The sequence below is a fragment of the Tupaia chinensis genome, unplaced genomic scaffold (assembly GCF_000334495.1).
Source record: "Tupaia chinensis unplaced genomic scaffold, TupChi_1.0 Scaffold000085_1, whole genome shotgun sequence".
In the NCBI taxonomy this organism is placed as follows: domain Eukaryota; kingdom Metazoa; phylum Chordata; class Mammalia; order Scandentia; family Tupaiidae; genus Tupaia; species Tupaia belangeri.
This window is the reverse complement of record NW_006159547.1, coordinates 1,688,350-1,706,655: the sequence shown is the minus strand read 5'-3', so window position 1 is coordinate 1,706,655 and position 18,306 is coordinate 1,688,350. Positions and strand designations below refer to the sequence as shown.

At 35.5% G+C, this 18,306-nt stretch overlaps 1 protein-coding gene across 1 annotated transcript in view; it reads right to left on the bottom strand.

Annotated features, from left to right (window-relative positions):
* Window positions 1-424: 424 nt before the first annotated feature.
* GLIPR1L2 (GLIPR1 like 2) overlaps window positions 425-18,306 on the bottom strand; it is a 46,175-nt gene continuing 28,293 nt past the window's right edge. Inside the window, exons 4-5 of the mRNA XM_027769698.1 lie at window positions 12,681-12,766; window positions 425-646 (exon numbers count right to left, since the gene is read on the bottom strand). Coding sequence (XP_027625499.1) covers window positions 600-646; window positions 12,681-12,766 — 133 coding nt within the window. The 3' untranslated portion in view covers window positions 425-599. The remainder of the gene's footprint in view (window positions 647-12,680; window positions 12,767-18,306) is intronic.

The following is an 18,306-nucleotide window of genomic DNA, read 5'->3' as shown; positions in this document are numbered from 1 at the left end:
TAAAGTATGTGCTTTTGTTTCAAATTTAAATTTGTTGAATAAGCATAAGAAACACAAGGGAATAAATAATATCATAATAGTGGTTTGTATATTTGCTTCCTTGTTAAAGTTCAGTATTTTGTTTTTTAAATTTTGGCTCTCTGTGTGTGTTTCTATTATAATTGTTGGTGACACATCCTCCCTCTCTTCCTCCTCCTCATTTTTTTTCCCTCTTAATTCTCTTGCTCTTCTTCCTTCTCTGGTGCCTCCTCTTCCTCTTGTTCAAGCTCTTCTTCTTTTTCTTCTTCATCCTCTATTTCCATTCCCTCTTCTTCGTCATTTTCGTTTTCTTCTTCCTCTCTTGCCTCTATTTCATACTCCTCAGGGGTAAATATCATTTGCTGTTCCAGTAAGATATTTGGAAAATAAGGCTGTACCATGAAAACAATGATGACGCATACTATGAAACATAGTGTTCTCAGGGATAAAATAAACATGCACAGTGGATCACATACAATTGGCCGGGGCACTTCCCACCTTGGATACCAAAATCGGTAATCTGTAAATAAAGAAGCAATTGAAAGCTAGATTTCACATAAAGTAGTTAAATTGTTCAAGAACTAAGAAAGACAATACATACATATGGCTTGGTCACGATCTGCATTACCTAGGGGAAAAAAAAGAAATTTCATAAAAAAATTACATAAAATTTCTTCTTTCTCTAGAATATAATATCTTCCCACAATAGGGCTACCATTCTCGTAGCTCTCAGACATTATGCCATCATCTTTGATGTCTCTCCCCACCAACCAACAGCCAGCCCAGTCATGAAGTACCCCGTATTCTCTTTTAATAAAAGTCAGTCTCATCTGCTAGAGAGAGTATGAAAATACAGGAATAAGAAGATAATTAATTCTAGTACTAATTTAGCTCTAAATCATTGTGTTACCTTATATAAGTCATTCCGCTTCTGTCCTCTAAAGACTATCATTCTTTTTTTATTTTTATTTTTTTGGAGAGGTTTTTGCTATAGGGCGCGTGCACGCGCCCGACAGACAGAGAGAGACATAGAGACAGAAAGTGAGAAATCACCCCCCAGGGGGGATGGTCACACCGCAATCCCTTCTCCTCCATTCTCCTCTTGGGATTTTGGGCACGCACGCACACGCGCCCGGCGTGAGTTTTAAGCCACCAGGTCCGAGACACGAACTGTGGTCGACTACGTGGGAGTCCAGCGACATAGCCATTACACTAACTGCTGGTTCCCGAGACTATCATTCTTTAATAATAATGACTATTATTCCAGTTCTGACTGTCTAGGATTCTACATTTCTTTTAATTTGTCTTCCCCCATATTCCCAAATTACTCCAAATTAATCTCCTAAATCTACTCACTTTCCTTTATTTTTATTGTTATTATTTTTTTTTTAACATTTGCTAGAAGATGTGTGCACTTGATGAGAGAGAGCAAGACAGAGAAAGGGAAAGTAAGAAAGCACCTCCATGGGCTATGGTCACGCTACAATCTCCTCTCTTCCATCTCTCTTTTCAGGGTTTTGGGCATATATACACATGTGCCTTGAATGTTCTTTTCAAGCTGCCAGGTGCAGAACTTGAATCATGCAACTGACCATCTGAAATCTAACCATTTTAATTACCATGCTACTAGCTGGCCCTTCACATTCCTTTTTAAATTATTTTCAGAAGTTCTTTTCCAAATGGCAAAATTAATCCTGTTGCCTGGCATTCATTGCTTTTTAAGCTATGTAGTCCAATGACATCATAATCCTTTTCAGAAAATAAAGTCTCTTGCTTCTGTTCACCTGGGCAGAGAAGGCAAACAACTATTCCTGAATTCCACTAGGTGGAGGAGTCAAGATAATTTGGTTCTCACACATAAAGAGCTCAGTAGCATCGAAGGGCTTTGTCTTGCAATGAGATTCCCTTAAGAAGAAATTTAGGACTCACTCTTCAAGGACCTTGAAAATGAACTGACCTCCTGATCTTGAAGTTATTTTAGCCTTCTGTGCTTCTTACTTCATATTTTATATACTGATTTCTGTATTAGAGCTGTTATTTTCTCTTCATTCTGTGTGTGTGTGTATATTGATCACCAAGTAGGAGCAATGATGTAACAGTATGTTCCTTCTCTGCATTGTCCTTCACTTCTCATTACTAATTTCCATTGATTATATCCTTCTTTTACTTCGGCATTTCATTAACTATTTAAATATATTTAAATTTGCTTACATCTATGATTTGACGTATCAACTAGGTATAATGATGAAGAAATATGCATGTTTTCTACTTTTCTTTTCCCTAGTTTTATTAATTATATCATTCATATATTGCCAGAATTTATTACGTGTACATTTTGTTTTGTAACTATAATCCTCAGGTTTGTTTTATTTATGGTCTAATAATTAAATTTCAATGCTTATAAATATTGCTTTCACTGAAAATTTTCCATTCATTTCCTCCTTTTTTTTAGCAAAGGCCATCCTCTAGGGGGAAGTGCCCCTCAGCACTAGGTATCACAGTTACGGCAAGCTCCCCAAAACACTGTCTGCACATACTTAAATAATAGGTTTGGTCTGGCTAGATATAAATTCTTGACTAGGACTTACTACATTCAGTATATAGAAATTACCCCAATGTCTTTTTTTTAAAAAGTATATTTATTTCTTCTATGAGATAGACAGAGACAGAGACAGAAACAGAAAGACAATGGCATCTCCAACAAGTTTTTCATGCTGTGATTCATGAATATGAGAACTTGGGACATGAAGCTGGGACCTTCCCCCATGACATCACAGGTGGTCTAGCCATTTTTTTTTTTTTAGCAACTCCATTGCTTCTTAGAATTGTTATGGTACAGAGTAAGTAAGGCCATACTGAATTTTTCCCCTCTTTGTGGGACTTTTCAGTTGCCATGGTATACTACCAAAGCAGTGTATTTAACATACACTGTAGTGTATTTGAAAAAGTCTATTTTAAATATACCATAGAGCTGAAGCCAGAAACTACCTTTCTATGAATTCCTTTCTCTTTAGGCTTCAGGTTAGAGGTTGTCAATGAGAGAAACACAAGTAAAATTTGCAAGATGTAAAAGAATCTTTAGAGGTGGTTTCAAGTCAGACAAGGATTTGTATGGATGTGAGAGTTGCAGTGGCTTGATAAAAATTTCAAGAGAGCCTCAAGGAACCTGTGGGACAACAACAGTTTGATATTTATGTCGTAAGAGCAAAAGAAGAAATGTGGTGCTGAAAAACAGTTTGAAATAATGGCTGACAATTTACTAAGTTTTGAAAAAGATACAAACATACAGAAGAAGCTGCTCATAAATCAAATGGAATAAGTCCAAGGGAATTCACACTCAGGCTCATTATAATTAAATTGCTGAAAACTAAAGACAAAAAAAATAAAAAAAAAAAAGACCTTGAAAGGAATAAGAGAAAAATGACATTACCTATAAGCAAATAAAAAGTTAAATGACTATAGATTTCTTATCAAAAACCATAGAGATCAGAAGAAAGTGACATACTATTTTTGAAGTGCTAAAATAAAAGTAACTGTCAAAAAAGGAACTTTACATTTCTACATTTAGCAAAATGGTCTTTTAGAACGAAGAAAAGTTGAAAATTTCTTTTTTCTTTTAATTTCTTAAAATTGTTGTTTTTATATTCAATTACTGTGTATCATTACAGCATAAGGCACACTAAGACAATTCTAGTCAGCAGACTTGCAATAAAAATCTGCTAAAGTAGAGTCTGCTAGTGGCATGGTAGTTCTGGTGGGTGGAGACCACATGGCCAGTTGCATGGTTCAGTCCCAGATCCGGTGACTTGGAAAACATTGGGCACTTGTGTGTGTATTGCAAAATTCCTGAGATGAGAATGGAAGAGAAGGGATTGCAGTGTGGCTGACCCCCTGGGAGTGTGCTTTTTCACATTCTCTATCTTGCTCCCTCTCCCTGTCTGTCTCTTTATAGTGAGCACATGAAATTAAACAAAAACCAAAAATGGCTAAAATAAATTCTTCATATAGAAGGTAAATGATACCAGAAGAAAGCATGGAATATCATGAATGAAAGAAGAGCCGCAAAATAGTATATCTAATAAACCATCTGGATAAATATAATAAGTTATTTGTTTTTCTCTTGAGTGCTTCAAAATACATTTGAGAGTTAAAAACAAAAGTATGTCATTGATGGCATTTTCAATGTATGTATATATATGTATAGATAGATAGATAGATAGATAGATATGCAGATATGCAAGACATCTATAGACTATATGGGGAGAGAACTGGGAGCTGCATGGTGGGAAGGGGTCTGTATTCCAATTAAAGTAGTCAACTACTGATTCCAATTAGATTATAGAAAATTAAATATACATGTTGTGATTCCTAGAGAAATCGCTAGAAATTTATACAGAAAAATATTAAAATTCGGAAAAAAATCCAAATAACTCAAAGGAAGGCATATAATGGGAAACAGCAATAAAAAGCCAAGGGAAATAAAGACAGAAAATGAATAACAAAATGGTAGACCCCCAGTCCTGCCATATTAAAAATTAAACTAAATATAAGTGTTTTTAATACACCAATTACAACAGAGATTGTCAGATTTAAAAACATGACACAGCATCATATTGTCTGGAAGAAACTCACTGAAATATAATAAAGATAGTTTAAAAATAAACATATGAACAGAAAGATGAAGTGGCTATATTAATATAGATGAAATAGAGTTCAGTGCAATGAAAATTATCAGGGATAAAAGAGGGACTTTACAGCCTGATAAAATGATCAAACCTCAAAAAAGTGTGCACTTAACAGAATTTGAACATTCTTGAAGCAAAACTGATAACATTAAGAGGAATAAAAACATCTATAATTGGGACCAGCAGGTGGTGTGGTGGTTAAGGTGCTGGACTCTCCCACATGGCCGACTGGGATTCGGGTCCTGAATCTGGTGGCTTGCTTTCTCACTTCCTCTCTCTCTCACTCTCACCCTCTGTCTCTCTCTGGTCAAATTAAAAAAATCAATGAAATAAATAAAAAATGAATAATTATTTTAAAAACAAACAAACAAACAAAAATCTATAATTATAGTCAAACTTCAATATCCGTTGTTCAAAATTTGGTAAAACAGCTAGGAAGAAAGTAATCAAGGATGCAGAGGGACTCAACAATGCCACTTTATCTATAGTACCTTACACTAAACAAGAGCAGAATCACATTCTTTTCAAGTGCTCATGGAACATACAAAGGTAGCAGATATCACAGGCCAGGAAAACAAAATACAAAAGCAGAAACTTAACAGATTTAAAAGAACTAAAATTCCTATACAATGTGTTTCTGACCAGAATGGAATCATAGTAAAAATCAGTAACAAAAACATTTTAAAATATTACTTGAAAATTTAAAAAAGCAAAAAAAAAAAATTTAAATAGCATTTATGAAAAGTACCTCCCCCCAAAAAAATAAAATTTAGGGAAAACTAGCAAAACATGTTGAGAATCTGTATTTTGAAAAGTATGAAATATTAATGAAAAAACTAAAAAAGTGCCCCAATAAATGGGGAAACAAATCGTGTCTATGTACTAAAAGATTCGATATAGTCAATATCCCTTATATCGAAATTGACCTGTAAGTTTAATGCTATTTTTATCAAAATCCCGGCAAGAAGTTTTGTAGACATGAACATCCGTTTCTCTTCTCCGTGTCTTTCTCTTACCATTTCTTCCCATTCTCTTTCAGTATTTCTCATTATTTTTCACCCAGCATTCCATTTGTGGTATACTTCTGTAAGTGTTGTTACCAGGTGACTCTTTCCTTTTTTACATTTAAAATCTCATCTGTTTGTTAATGATTCTGAAGTGTAGCCCTGATTTGTATCTCGAACTTACTGGTCAGTCTGTCTATTGAGCTCTTAAACAGTTATCAAAAACTGATAATGATTCAAACTAAACCCATTATCTATTTCTCATCATCTGTTTCTATAGCTTTCCCTTGTCTTAAAACTCATACCTCAATAAATTGCATAATCACCCAGTTCCCAAATCTGGACCTTACATTATTTCCTTTTATTTTTCTTTTTATTTCTAGTGTAGTATATCTCTAAGATTTGCTAATATTTTTAAAAAATTATTTTAATTCTTATTTATTCATTCATTTATTTTTAATTTGACTAGAGAGAGACAGAGAGAGAAAGGGAGGGAACGTGGGAAAGCAAGTAAGCAAGGAAACCACCAGGTCCAGGAATTGAACTGTGGTCACCCATGTGGGAATTTTCATCTCTATTTCAATTTTATAATAATTATTGTATTTAACTTTATTTATTTATTTACTTATTTATTTAAATTTGACCAGAGAGGGACAGAATGTGTGAGAGAGAGAGAGAAGGTGAGAAAGCAAGCCGTCAGGTCCAGGACTTGAACCGTGGTCGGCTGTGTGGGAGTCCAAAGCCCTTAAACACCATGCCAACTGCTGGCCCATCTATTTCTCTTATAAACTGTCATGTGAACCACTTTTCTTCCCTGGATTGTAACAAAATCCTTTAAGCAGATTTGCTTTCATGAGATTTTGCAACTTTTTAAAAGAACATGTTTTAAAAACTTACAAATAATCCATAACTTACAAAACTATTTTAATATGGTACAAATAAATTTTATTTTGAACCATATACATGCAAGTTGTCAACCTGATGTTTCATCACTCAAGTGGGCTTTGAGTATATTTCCTACAAGCAAGGATTCTTCTGCATCAAAATCAGGAAATTCACAGTTGGATGACTATTATTTAACCTTTGGATCCTCCTATTCAATTTTTGCCAGTTGGACTTTTATAGCAAAATAATACTATTCAGAATCATGTATTGAGTTTTCATGGCTCAGTTTTATTCAGTCTGGGGCATTTTTTTGTTTGTTTTGTTTTTACTTTCATAATCTTTACTTTTTTAAAAAAACAGCCAATTATTTCATAGACAAATCTTCACTTGTTAAAACAAATCTGCAGGGAACCAGCAGTTAGCGTAATGGCTATGTCGCTGGACTCCCACGTAGTCGACCGCAGTTTGCGTCCCGGACCCAGTGGCTTAAAACTCATGCTGGGCGTGTGTGCGTGCGTGCCCAAAATCCTGAGAGGAGAATGGAAGAGAAGGGATTGCGGCGTGACCATCCCCCCGGGGGGTGATTTCTTGCTTTCTGTCTCTATGTCTCTCTCTGTCTGTCTGGCGAGCGCATGAGCCCTATAGCGAAAATCTCTCAAAAAAAAAATATATATATATAAAACCAAATCTGTAATCTGGACTTAAATAATGCTTCCATGTGACTGGATGAGGTTATCCATCTTTGCTAATGATACCACAGAACTAATGCTATGCTCTGCCCACTGTATCCTCCCAGCATCTGGTTTTCCCATCACTAATGATGTTCACTTTGATTACTTGGTTAGGGTGGTACCTGACAGGTGGCTCCGCTGTGAAGTTACTCTTTTCTTCTCAGTAATTAAGTATTTTTATGGGAAGTTATTTTGAAACTAGCTAAATACACTTTCTCATCAAACTTTTGATGCAGTCATTTATTAATTTACATAAGTATGGATCCAGCTTCCTGTGCTACTAATGAATTATAATTGATATTATTATCTTTAGTTTGGTTCAAATTTCTCCAAATTTGACCAGTGAAGGCCCTTTAAGATGGTATCTATGCTTTTTTGGTGTATGTTCCCATCATTCTTTGAATACTTACTTCAATTATAAAAAAGATATTTTGGATTCATCTTATACTTTCTCTTCTCTAGCACTGGAAGCAGGCTTTGATCTAATGAGCCCTGGTTCCTTTTCTTACAGACTGAAATTTAGAAACCAAGATCTAGGTGCCACTTATGCTTATTGCTCTTGGGGTCACTTCTCCAAGGCGGTCTATAGAATATATGTGTGTAGACGTATACATATATTTACATATACGTTTATCTATTTTAATTGGAATCTGTGTGTTCTAATATATCTAATTCCAATTCACTACCAAAAGATTCACCTTTATTTTCTTCCTTTTCGTATTTGTACTCCATTCTCTGACAGTGACAAAAAAATGGCCCCCAGTATCCTTATTCATTTACTTATTTGATCCCTCAGTATACTTCCAATTGCCCTCATTGCTTTTGTCCCCTCTCCCACAGGTGGCCTGCCTGAGCTAGATACCCCACACCAGGCAGATAGAGTGGTCAGATTTACCAAATAAACGTAAGGAATTCCCAGTTAAACTCGAATTTCAGAAAACAACAAATAATTTTATAGTATAAGTATGTTTCATGCAATGTTTAGAACATAATTACCCTAATGATTATTTCTCTGAAATTCAACTTTAATTGGGTATTCTGTATTTAATCTGCCATCCTACAGGCTGGATCTCCATTTCAACACCTTCTGGTCCTGCTCAGATTTTGAAACCCAGCTCTGGGCTTTTCCAATGTTTGGATTCCCTCCTTATCCCACAAGTACTGGTCCATGCCACATCACTTTCTCCATATGAAAGCTTTCCTCACCTAGTTTGGACTGCAGCAGCTCACATGAAGTTGCCCCTAAGCATGGATGTCCCCTTACCTGCTTAGGTTGTGAAATTTCTTGTTAAGTCATCCCTGTATGTGAAATTTCCCCCTCATTCTGCTTGGGTTCCATCAACCAACCAATGCCAGACCACCCTCCCATGGATGCCCCTCAGCTGTTCAGACTCTGATACTCTATGCCCGGCCTTTCCCTTCTTACCCCATGTGATGCTTTCCTCAACCTGCTCAGCTACAGACACCATATACTGAACTATCCCTGCATGAACATACTTTCATCTGAAGTTTTCTAATTTTTTTTTGAGAAATTTAAAAAGAAGTGAAACAATCCCTAACTACAGAAAAGTTTCAAGAAGTACAAATAACTTTTATTTTGAATAAAGATAGGCAGAAAAAAGTTGCCAGCTTGATGCTGTCATCCCAGAGGACTTGGTGTGCATTTCCTGCTCTGGCTCTTATACTCCTTGATCACATGTAAAAACACACCGCTCCGTGAGGCCTCTGATTTTCCATGTAGGCCACACTTCCATGTGGTCACCATGGTCAGTTGGCTTAGGCCATATCCTCATGTTCATTGCACCTCGTGAGGATCCTCTGTCATCTCACTTAGGCTCTAATGTATCACATCTGGCGGTCCCTCTGTGTGGATACTAACCTTCCTTTGAACTACAAGCAGTTTTAGTACTGAATTTCTAGAGACAATGAAAAAGGGAAGAGGAAGAGAAAGAGCAAGACTTTGCATTTTTATAAAAGTAAAACAAGAACAGAAGTATTAGGATGGGTCGTGTTATAACAAAACTGTCTGGTAGCTTTTTTTTAAGCACAAAAGAATATTATGCTTCTCACTGTCTGAATTTATTTTTATACATTCCTCTACACATTGAATAGTCCAGATATAGTTATGCTTTGAAGTATAAGCACTTATGTTTAAAAATCTAAAAAATGAGACTCCTGAAATATTCAGACAAGAAGCCATTTTAAAGCTGAGGTGTGTCCTGACCTGTTCAGGGAAGCTATGCTCTAAACTCCATTTTCTAGACTCCTGAAATATTCAGACAAAAAGTCATGTTAAAGCTGAGGTGTGTCCTGGCCTCTTCAGGGAAGCTATGTTCTAACCTTACTTTCCCACTCTAAGCTTCACTCTCCACACCCTGCACCCTGAATATCTAGATAGGCCCAGGTGCACAGTGACCAAGCATCTGAATACTTTCAGAGTCATTGAAATCCTCAGTGCTTATTGAACCTCCTGATTTAAGGAAGAAATTTCTTTTTATAAATCTGAACTCCTAATCTCTTTCTGTGGATACTACATTACGAAGCACAGTGGAGGAGAGATTTTGTCACAGAATGACCAGAAACCACCGCAGAGGCACAAGAAACATGAAAAGCCAAGAAAATATCTCTCCCCTAAAAGAACAATCCCTCCTCATCCACAGACAGTACAGTAGAACTCATAGAAATGTCTGATAGAGAATTCAGAATATTCATAGTGACAAAACTAAATGAGATGCAAGAGTTAAGAGCTAATGAACTCCACAAGATGCAGGCGAAAAGAGACAACAAGTTCCAGGAGGTGTTGAAGTTCTTCCTTAATCTGAAAGAGGAAATAAACACCATAAAGAAGAATCAAATGGGCCTGATAGAGAAGGCTGCCATTCAGGAAATCAAAAACTCCCTCAAAAGTATTAAAAGCAGATTAGTCCATGCAGAAAATAAAATCTTGGATGTTGAAGGGAAAACCTCTGATCTAGAAAAAACAGCAAAAAAAACCCTGAGAAAATAACCCCCCAAAATGAGAATACTATATGAGAAATACTAGACAGCATTAAACGCCCAAACATCCAGATAATCGGTATCCCAGAAAGTGAGGAAACTAATAAGGGCATTGATAATCTATTTGATGAAATCTTGGAAGAAAATTTTCCAAATCTAGAGAGGCATTCAAATATCCAGACCCAAGAAATACAAAGGACCCCTAACAGAATCAACCCAAGAAGATCTTCTCCAAGGCACATCATAGTCAGACGGGCCAAATCTACAAAGACAAGATACTAAAATTGGGAAGAGAGAAATGTCAGGTTATTTATAAAGGTTATCTAATCAGGCTAACCTCAGACCTCTCATCAGAAACAATGTGAGCAAGGAAAGAACAGGAAAATGTATTCAAAGTGTTAAGTGAAAAGCAGTTTCAACCAAGAATACTATAAGCAGCAAGATTAATCTTTCATATGGAAACAATGGATAAAAACATTCTCAGATAAACAAGACCTGAAAGAATTCGCCAGTAGCAAACCCACTCTTCAAGAAGTTCTGAAAGGAGTGCTTTACCAAAAAAAAACTAAAGACACATACAGAAATAAGAGAACAGGGAACCAGCAGTTAGAGTAATGGCTTTGTCCCTGGACTCCCACGTAGTCGACCACGGTTCACGTCCTGGACCCGGTGGCTTAAAACTCATGCCAGGCACGTGTGCGTGCGTGCCCAGGATCCCGGGGGGAGAATGAAGGAGAAGGGATTGCGGCATGACCATCCCCCCTGGGGGGTGATTTCTCGCTTTCTGTCTCTATGTCTCTCTCTTCTGAAAGGAGTGTTCTACCAAGAAAATAAAGACACATTCAGAAGTAAGAGAATGAAAAGCAACCAAGAAAATGACCAATTTAATGCTAGAAACAAGAAATACCAATAATAATGATGAATGTTAACTTCTAGGATTTAAACAGAAAGATTGGACCACAGTAACACTGCATATTCAACAGGAGAGAGTTTGAACATAAGGGTGAAGTGGAGAAATAAAATTTTATGACTTTTGAGTAAAATGTTACTGATTTTTTTTACTATGCTTTGTTTACCCAATTTAAACATTTTACTTTCTTTTGAGCTGTTGATTGGGGTTCAGCAATTTGTTAAAGTATTTTTCTTGTTTGTTTCTTTAAATGGAAACATAAATTTTTCTTCCTTCTTGACCCCTCTGTAATTGGAAAATGTTTGGGAGTATTCTTATTTTGTGGCAGAAGGGTTATTTACATATGTTTAATAATGCTTGTTGCATTGAATCAGAAATTGGAAATCTCATTATTGGACACGGCTTTGACTGGAATGTCATGCCTGAAGATTAATCAGGAAACTATGGAACTAAGGTGGATCTCAAGTAAGCCAACAGAAGCTCTTAGAAAGATGACCTGGTACCATAAATAGTTTTGCCTGGCAGACTTTTCCAGCCCAGCATTGTAATCAGTAGAGTTTGCAACAGAGCAACCACACCAGAGAATTATCTTGAGAAAGACTTTGAAGGAAGAAAAAGAGACTGATCTTTGCTAGCAGATGGTATATCACAGAATATCTGGTAGTCGGGAATGAATTGACAAGGTATTTATGTGTGACTTATGTGCTGGACATTTGCTTTTCAACAATTTGTGTAGTTGACATGTAAATATTTTCAAAAATATTTAAAACCATACTGTTTCTGTTGTTATATAGAGTCACAAAGTTGTAAGAAATATTGTGAACATTATGTTTAAAATTGAGTATTCTGAAATTTTGAAAGCTGTTCATTAACTGTCAAGAACTATGGAGTCTGAGCAAAAATTTTCTGATATGTAAAGTAAATGTTTGTGAAAAATGTAAAAATAAATAAAAAAAAGAAAAACTCTAAGAAGTAAAATGAATCAAACATTTTCTACTTTTTGCTTCCTGAGTATTGGGGGGAATTTTAGTTTTTGTGGAAACAAAAAGAGAAGACTACTAAACATTTCCTACTTTGCTCTTTTTCTCTTTACTAATACTTTGGAATATCTTATCTTTTAAAGAAATCATTGTTAAAAAAAAGGCTGCTGTTTCAGTAATTAGCCGTGATGATTTTACAGAGTATAACTGTTTTCATTCCTTCTTTCTGAAGTTCTAGTATGTCCCCAGATGAGGAATAATCATAAGAGGAAGCAGAAAAAATTCTGCAGTTTTGAAACAGCTAAAGATGATACCGTTTTAATTCTCCTTTGAAAATAATAATAGCATTCTAACCAAAGGAACAAAATTAGCAAAACAATGAAAAACTAGCATTCAATCACTTCATTTTTCTAGCTGTCCAATGCATAATGGATTTCTTTTTCATGTTTAAGTTATTTTCTGTATCTTACTGCATAGAAAATCTGTGCATCTGTCACGTTTGCCACATTTAGTACAAAATATTCCTGGTTCATAAGGCCTTCTCATCATAGTTCCTCTACAAAAAAGCAGAAAACATGTAGTTAGAAAATTCTCAATTTTTGCAGGTTATTTAAATAATATAGTTACCGATCTTTTTAACTGCCAGAGGATGCATGTGCTTGTGGAGAGAGAGAGAGAGAGAGGTGGAGAAATGGGGCATGGTTACGTTGCAATCCCTTCTCTTCCATGTCTTCATCCTGCTGAGATAAAACACACACACACGTCTGCCACTTCCAAGATTTCAGGGCTAGGATTCAAACTGCAGATAGCCATGTGGATTTGGTTCCCTTAACCACTAGGCTACATGGCTGGCCCACTTACAAAATTTGAAAAGGGTGACTTAATTATGAAAATGAACTCAAGGAAGTATTTAAATTGGAGATGCAACCTTCCCTTTTTTTTTTGTCCTCCAGGAAATGTCTCTTCCGAAACTAATTCCCACATACTTGGAATAATGTACTGTAACTTAAAAGAGGGTTTTAAAGTTTCTTTCATTTTTATTTTGTAACAAGATGAATAATTTAAAATAGATATTATAGAATAATTTACACTTAATTGCTATCTGGTCAGCAAAATAGATAAAAAAAAACTATAGAAATATTTGTTATTTGAAGAGTTTACAAAAATCCCCAAATGCTTATTATTCCAAATACTCAGTTGTATGAACTACTTAGGGGTCTACATGGAAAATACATAAATATATAAACAAACAAATAAATATAAAAGAGACTTTAAATATACAGACAAGCAAATAAATGTAAATTTAATCCATTTACAGAGCTGAAGACACAAGTGAGAAATGATTACAGCAACTGCCCAGAACTAAGTAAGGAAAAAAGTCCCTAACTAGATTACAAATTGGAAAGTTTATATAAAGAATCTATAAAAAGAAAGATAGAAAAGATAGGGAGGGAGAAGACACTTTTATGTGGGAGGAGTGTTGTTAATTTTGGTCATTAAACAAATTGCCTAATGTACCTAGTATGTAGTCAAAAGCTATAAAATTAAACATTAGGCATCTAAGTGTCTGGTTAGGCACTATTCTGGTGGTGGTTACTTACTTCTTTTACACTAGACATATATCTGCCACAACCTTGTTTATCAAGGAGACAACCTAGCAATTTAAATTTGTAAGCAGATTCTTTAAAGTTCTCTACCCAGACCCACACAGTCTGTACGTTGTCCATAGAACAAGAAACAGGGCACAACTAACAGACATTGATTTTCCATTTCATACAGCTGGAACAACTAAATTACTTATAACAACTTTTTATTTTTATAACTTCCACACATCACCCACAAATAGCACAGGACTGGCTTCTGGTTTGTACATAGAAGATCTATAGATTTTCCAAGATGACTTAAACAATCTATTCCAATAAGCTAGAGAAAAATACAAGAAAAAGCAAAGAAGATAACCTAGTTAGAAATTCAAGCTGGTTCTTGTTTTGACACATCTATAATAATAGGTGAGTATTTGCCTCAAACTCCATGCCTACTTCAAGGTCAAAAAAAGTATGAACACTATTGTTTTCTGCCTCACATTATCCCAGTATGTACAGAACTACCTTACTTTATGTCACTTTTTAGTAAAACTCAGTTGGCCAGATTTCTCACTTCCCTTTATTTTTACATCCTACACCTAAATGACTAGGGATCACAATGAAATGCTTATAAAGTTCCTAGGAAGCTTCTATTACTTGAAATAGCTATATCATTCTCTCTCTCTTTTTTTTAGAATTATTTTTTATTTAACTTTATTTAGTTAGTTTTAATTTGACTAGAGAAGGACAAAGAGAGAGAGAGAGAGAGAGAGAGAGAGAGAGAGAGAAAGTGAGAAAGTGAGAAAGTAAGCTGCCAGGTCTGGGACTCAAACCTTGGTCAGCCATGTGGGAGTACAATGCCCTTAACCACCATGCTACCTGTTGGCCCTGCTATATCATTCTCTAAGCTTCAAGATAGCCATCTACTTTCGGGAACCAGCAGTTAGCATAATGGCTATGTCACTGGACTCCCACGTAGTCGACCTCAGTTCACGTCCCGGACCCGGTGGCTTAAAACTCACGTTGGGCGCATGTGCGTGCGTGTCCAAGATCCCGAGAGGAGAATGGAGGAGAAGGGATTGAGGCGTGATCATCCTCCCTGGGGGGTGATTTCTCGCTTTCTGTCTCTATGTCTCTGTCTGGTTAGCGCAAGCGCCCTATAGCGAAAATCTCTCCAAAAAAAAAAGAAAAAAGATAGCCATCTACTTTCTGATTATGCCTCCTTATTCATTGAAAACTTTGGTATCTGGCTCATCACCTTCTTTTTCCGTCACAATTTTGTTATTGTCCCAGAATTTGGTGCCTGGATTGATTTTCAAGTCACTAGATCCAGGACTCAAACCGTAGTTGGTCATATGAAAGTTCAGCACCATAAAAACCACACAACTTGCTGGCCCCCTGAAGTTTTCATTTATTTACTAAGTATTTTTAAAAGAGTTATTCATTTAATTTTATTTATTATTATTATTTTTCATTTGACTAGAGAGAGACAGAGGGAGAGAAAGTAAACTGCTAGGTCCAGGACTAAATACATGGTTAACCAAGTGAGAGCCCATTGCCACCTGCTGGCCCCAAGTTTTTATCTTTATAAAGCAAAAATTACAGAATTCTTTTTTCACCAGTGAACTTTACATTCTTTTGTCTGTTAAATGTTTCCTGCCTTTGCCCCTCCCACCCACCCTCTACCACCCATTCTCTACCACCCACTCTCCTCCCTTACAGTCTCTAGTATCTACACTTATCCTCTTTACTATCATATATTCAGATCTTTTGATTTCTGACATAGAGAGAAGACATTTGGTACAGATCAAGTGGGGATAACTGCAGGTAGAGGTCAAAGTTTGGCTCACTTTGCTTAACGTTACATCTCCTATGTTCATCCATTTTTAATCAGACAATAGGGTCTCATTGTTTTTTTATGGCTGAGTAATATTCCATAGTTTATATGTGTCACAGTTTTTCAACCCAGTCATTTATTTTGGGGCACTAAGGTCGAGACCAGGTCTTGGCAATTGCAAATAATACTGAAATAAACATAGATACGCAAGTGTCTTTCTGACTGACTGTTTTCCTTTCTTTTGGGTAAATACCAAAGAGTGTGATTACTGGATTATATGGTATTTCTATTTGTAGGCTTTTGAGGAACGTCCCTACTGTTTTCCACAGAGACTGTACTAATTTACATTCCCACCAACAGTGGAAGAGAGTTCCCCTTTTCACCACAGCCTCATTAACACTTGTCATTCCTTATTTTTATTTTTTGTAGAGGTTTATGCCTTTGGACATGTGTGTTTTCCAGGGAGAGAAAGAGAGAGAGAGAGAGGGAGAGAGAGAGAGAGAGAGAGAAAGTAAGAAATCACCCCACTGGAGGGATGGCCATGCCACAATCCCTTCTTTTCCATTCTCCTTCTGGGATCTTGGATAAACACATATACATGCCTGGCCTGAGTTTCAAGCTACTTGGTCCAGGAATCGAACCATGGTCGACTATGTGTAGTCCACTATACCATCTGTTGACCCCTTTATTATTATTTTTTTATTCTAGCCATTATAATTGGGTTTAAATGATGTCTCATTGTGGTGGTAATTTGCATTCCCTTATGACAAGAGACTGAACATTTCTTTCTTTCTTGTTTTAAGAATTATTTATTTAATTTTATTTATTCATTCATTTATTTTCATTTGACCAGAGAAAGACAGACAGACACAGAAAAGGAGAGTAAGAAAGCAAGCCACCAGGTCTGGGACTCAAACTGTGTCGGCCATGTGATAGTGTCCAGCACCTTAACTACCATACCACCTGCTGGCCCCTGAACATTTCTTCATATGCCTTTTGGCCATTGATAAGTCTTCCTTGGAGGGTTGTCTACTCAGCTCATTTGCTCATTTTTAATGGAATTAATCTTTTTTTTTTTTTTAAATGGGTGAGCTGCTTGAGCTCCCTATGTATTCTAGATAGCAATCCCTTGTCTGAGCAATAATTTGCTAATATTTTCTCCCATTCCATGGGTTGTCTTTTCACTTTAATTGTTGTTTCCTTTGCTGTGAAGAAGCTTTTTAGTTTGATGTAACACTTGGCTATTTTTAGGATTGACTTTGATCTTAAATTTGTGAAGAGTTGTCTTGTGGCCTAACATATAATCTTTCCTGGAGAATATGCCATGTGCTGTTGAGAATAATATATATTCTGTAGCTGTTGGATGGATTATTTTGTAAATGTCTGTTATGTTTATTTTATCTAGAGTGTAGTTTATATCCAATGTTGCATTGTTGATTTCCTGTCTGGACTATTTCATTGCTGATAATGGGGTGCTAAAGTCCCCTACTTTTATTATATTACAATCTATTTATCTTTAGATCTAATGATTGCTTTACATATTTAGGTCAACTGGAGTTACATGTGTATGTATTTATAATTATTATATCTAGTTGAATTGTGCCTTTTATCATTGTATATTGACCTTTTTGTCTTTTTATAGTTTTTTACTTAAATTCCACTTTATCTGATGTAAGTATAGCTATTCCTCCTTTCTTTTGGCTTTCACTTGCATGAATTATCATTTTTTGTTTCTTTATTTTCAGCCTATGTATGTCCTTACAAGAAAAGTAAGTTTCTTGTAGGCAGCATATAGTTGTGTCTTTTTTTTTTTTTTTTTTTTTTTTTTACTAATTCATTCAGTCATTCTATATCTTTTAGTTGGAGAATTTAATACATTTACATTCAAATTTGTTTCTGGTAGATAAGAACTTATTCCTGACATTTTATTGTCTTCTGGTTATTTTTATAGATACTTTGTTCTTTTCTTGCTCTTTTGTTTATCTTTGTGGCTTGGTGGTTTTCTGTAGTGATAAGTTTTGATTCCCTTTTCATCTCATTTGTGGTACCACTAGACTCTGGGGCCAGTACAAAGCACATTTCTTTACTAACTATGTTTGGATAGTATGATTTACTTCTTTTGAGTCTAGAATTAGATTTAAGTAATGTTCCTCAACCTTACATTTTCCCCATTGGTCTCCTTATTCTTTAATATACATGTTCTATGCATCAAAGCTGTTTTAAAATATGTATTTAGACTAATCACTTCTATAATTTCACACCTGCTTTTACAATAACTTCTTTCTATTTAAAATATAAATATGTTTTTATATTTAGTTGGTATTGCATTGCTTTAGCACATATTTGTTTCCCAAAAGACTACAAGTGTTTTCAGGATAGGCACCATGTAAAAAATGTAGAATTCTATTGCCTCGGCAGTGTTTGTCATACCTACTATAAAATTATATTTAATTAAAGTACTTGTGATCAACTGCTGTTGCATGATGCCTAAAAAGAAAAAAAAAAAGTCCTTTTCCTGCATCCCATATCTTTTCTGAGCTCAGTTAATAAGATTAACTATCAATTAAGCTTAAATTCTCATGGTCATCTTTATGCTCTCTTCACTACCTAAGTTCAAAACTAATCTAATACTAAAAAAAAAAAAAAAAAAAAAAAACAATCTAAAACTGTTTTTGT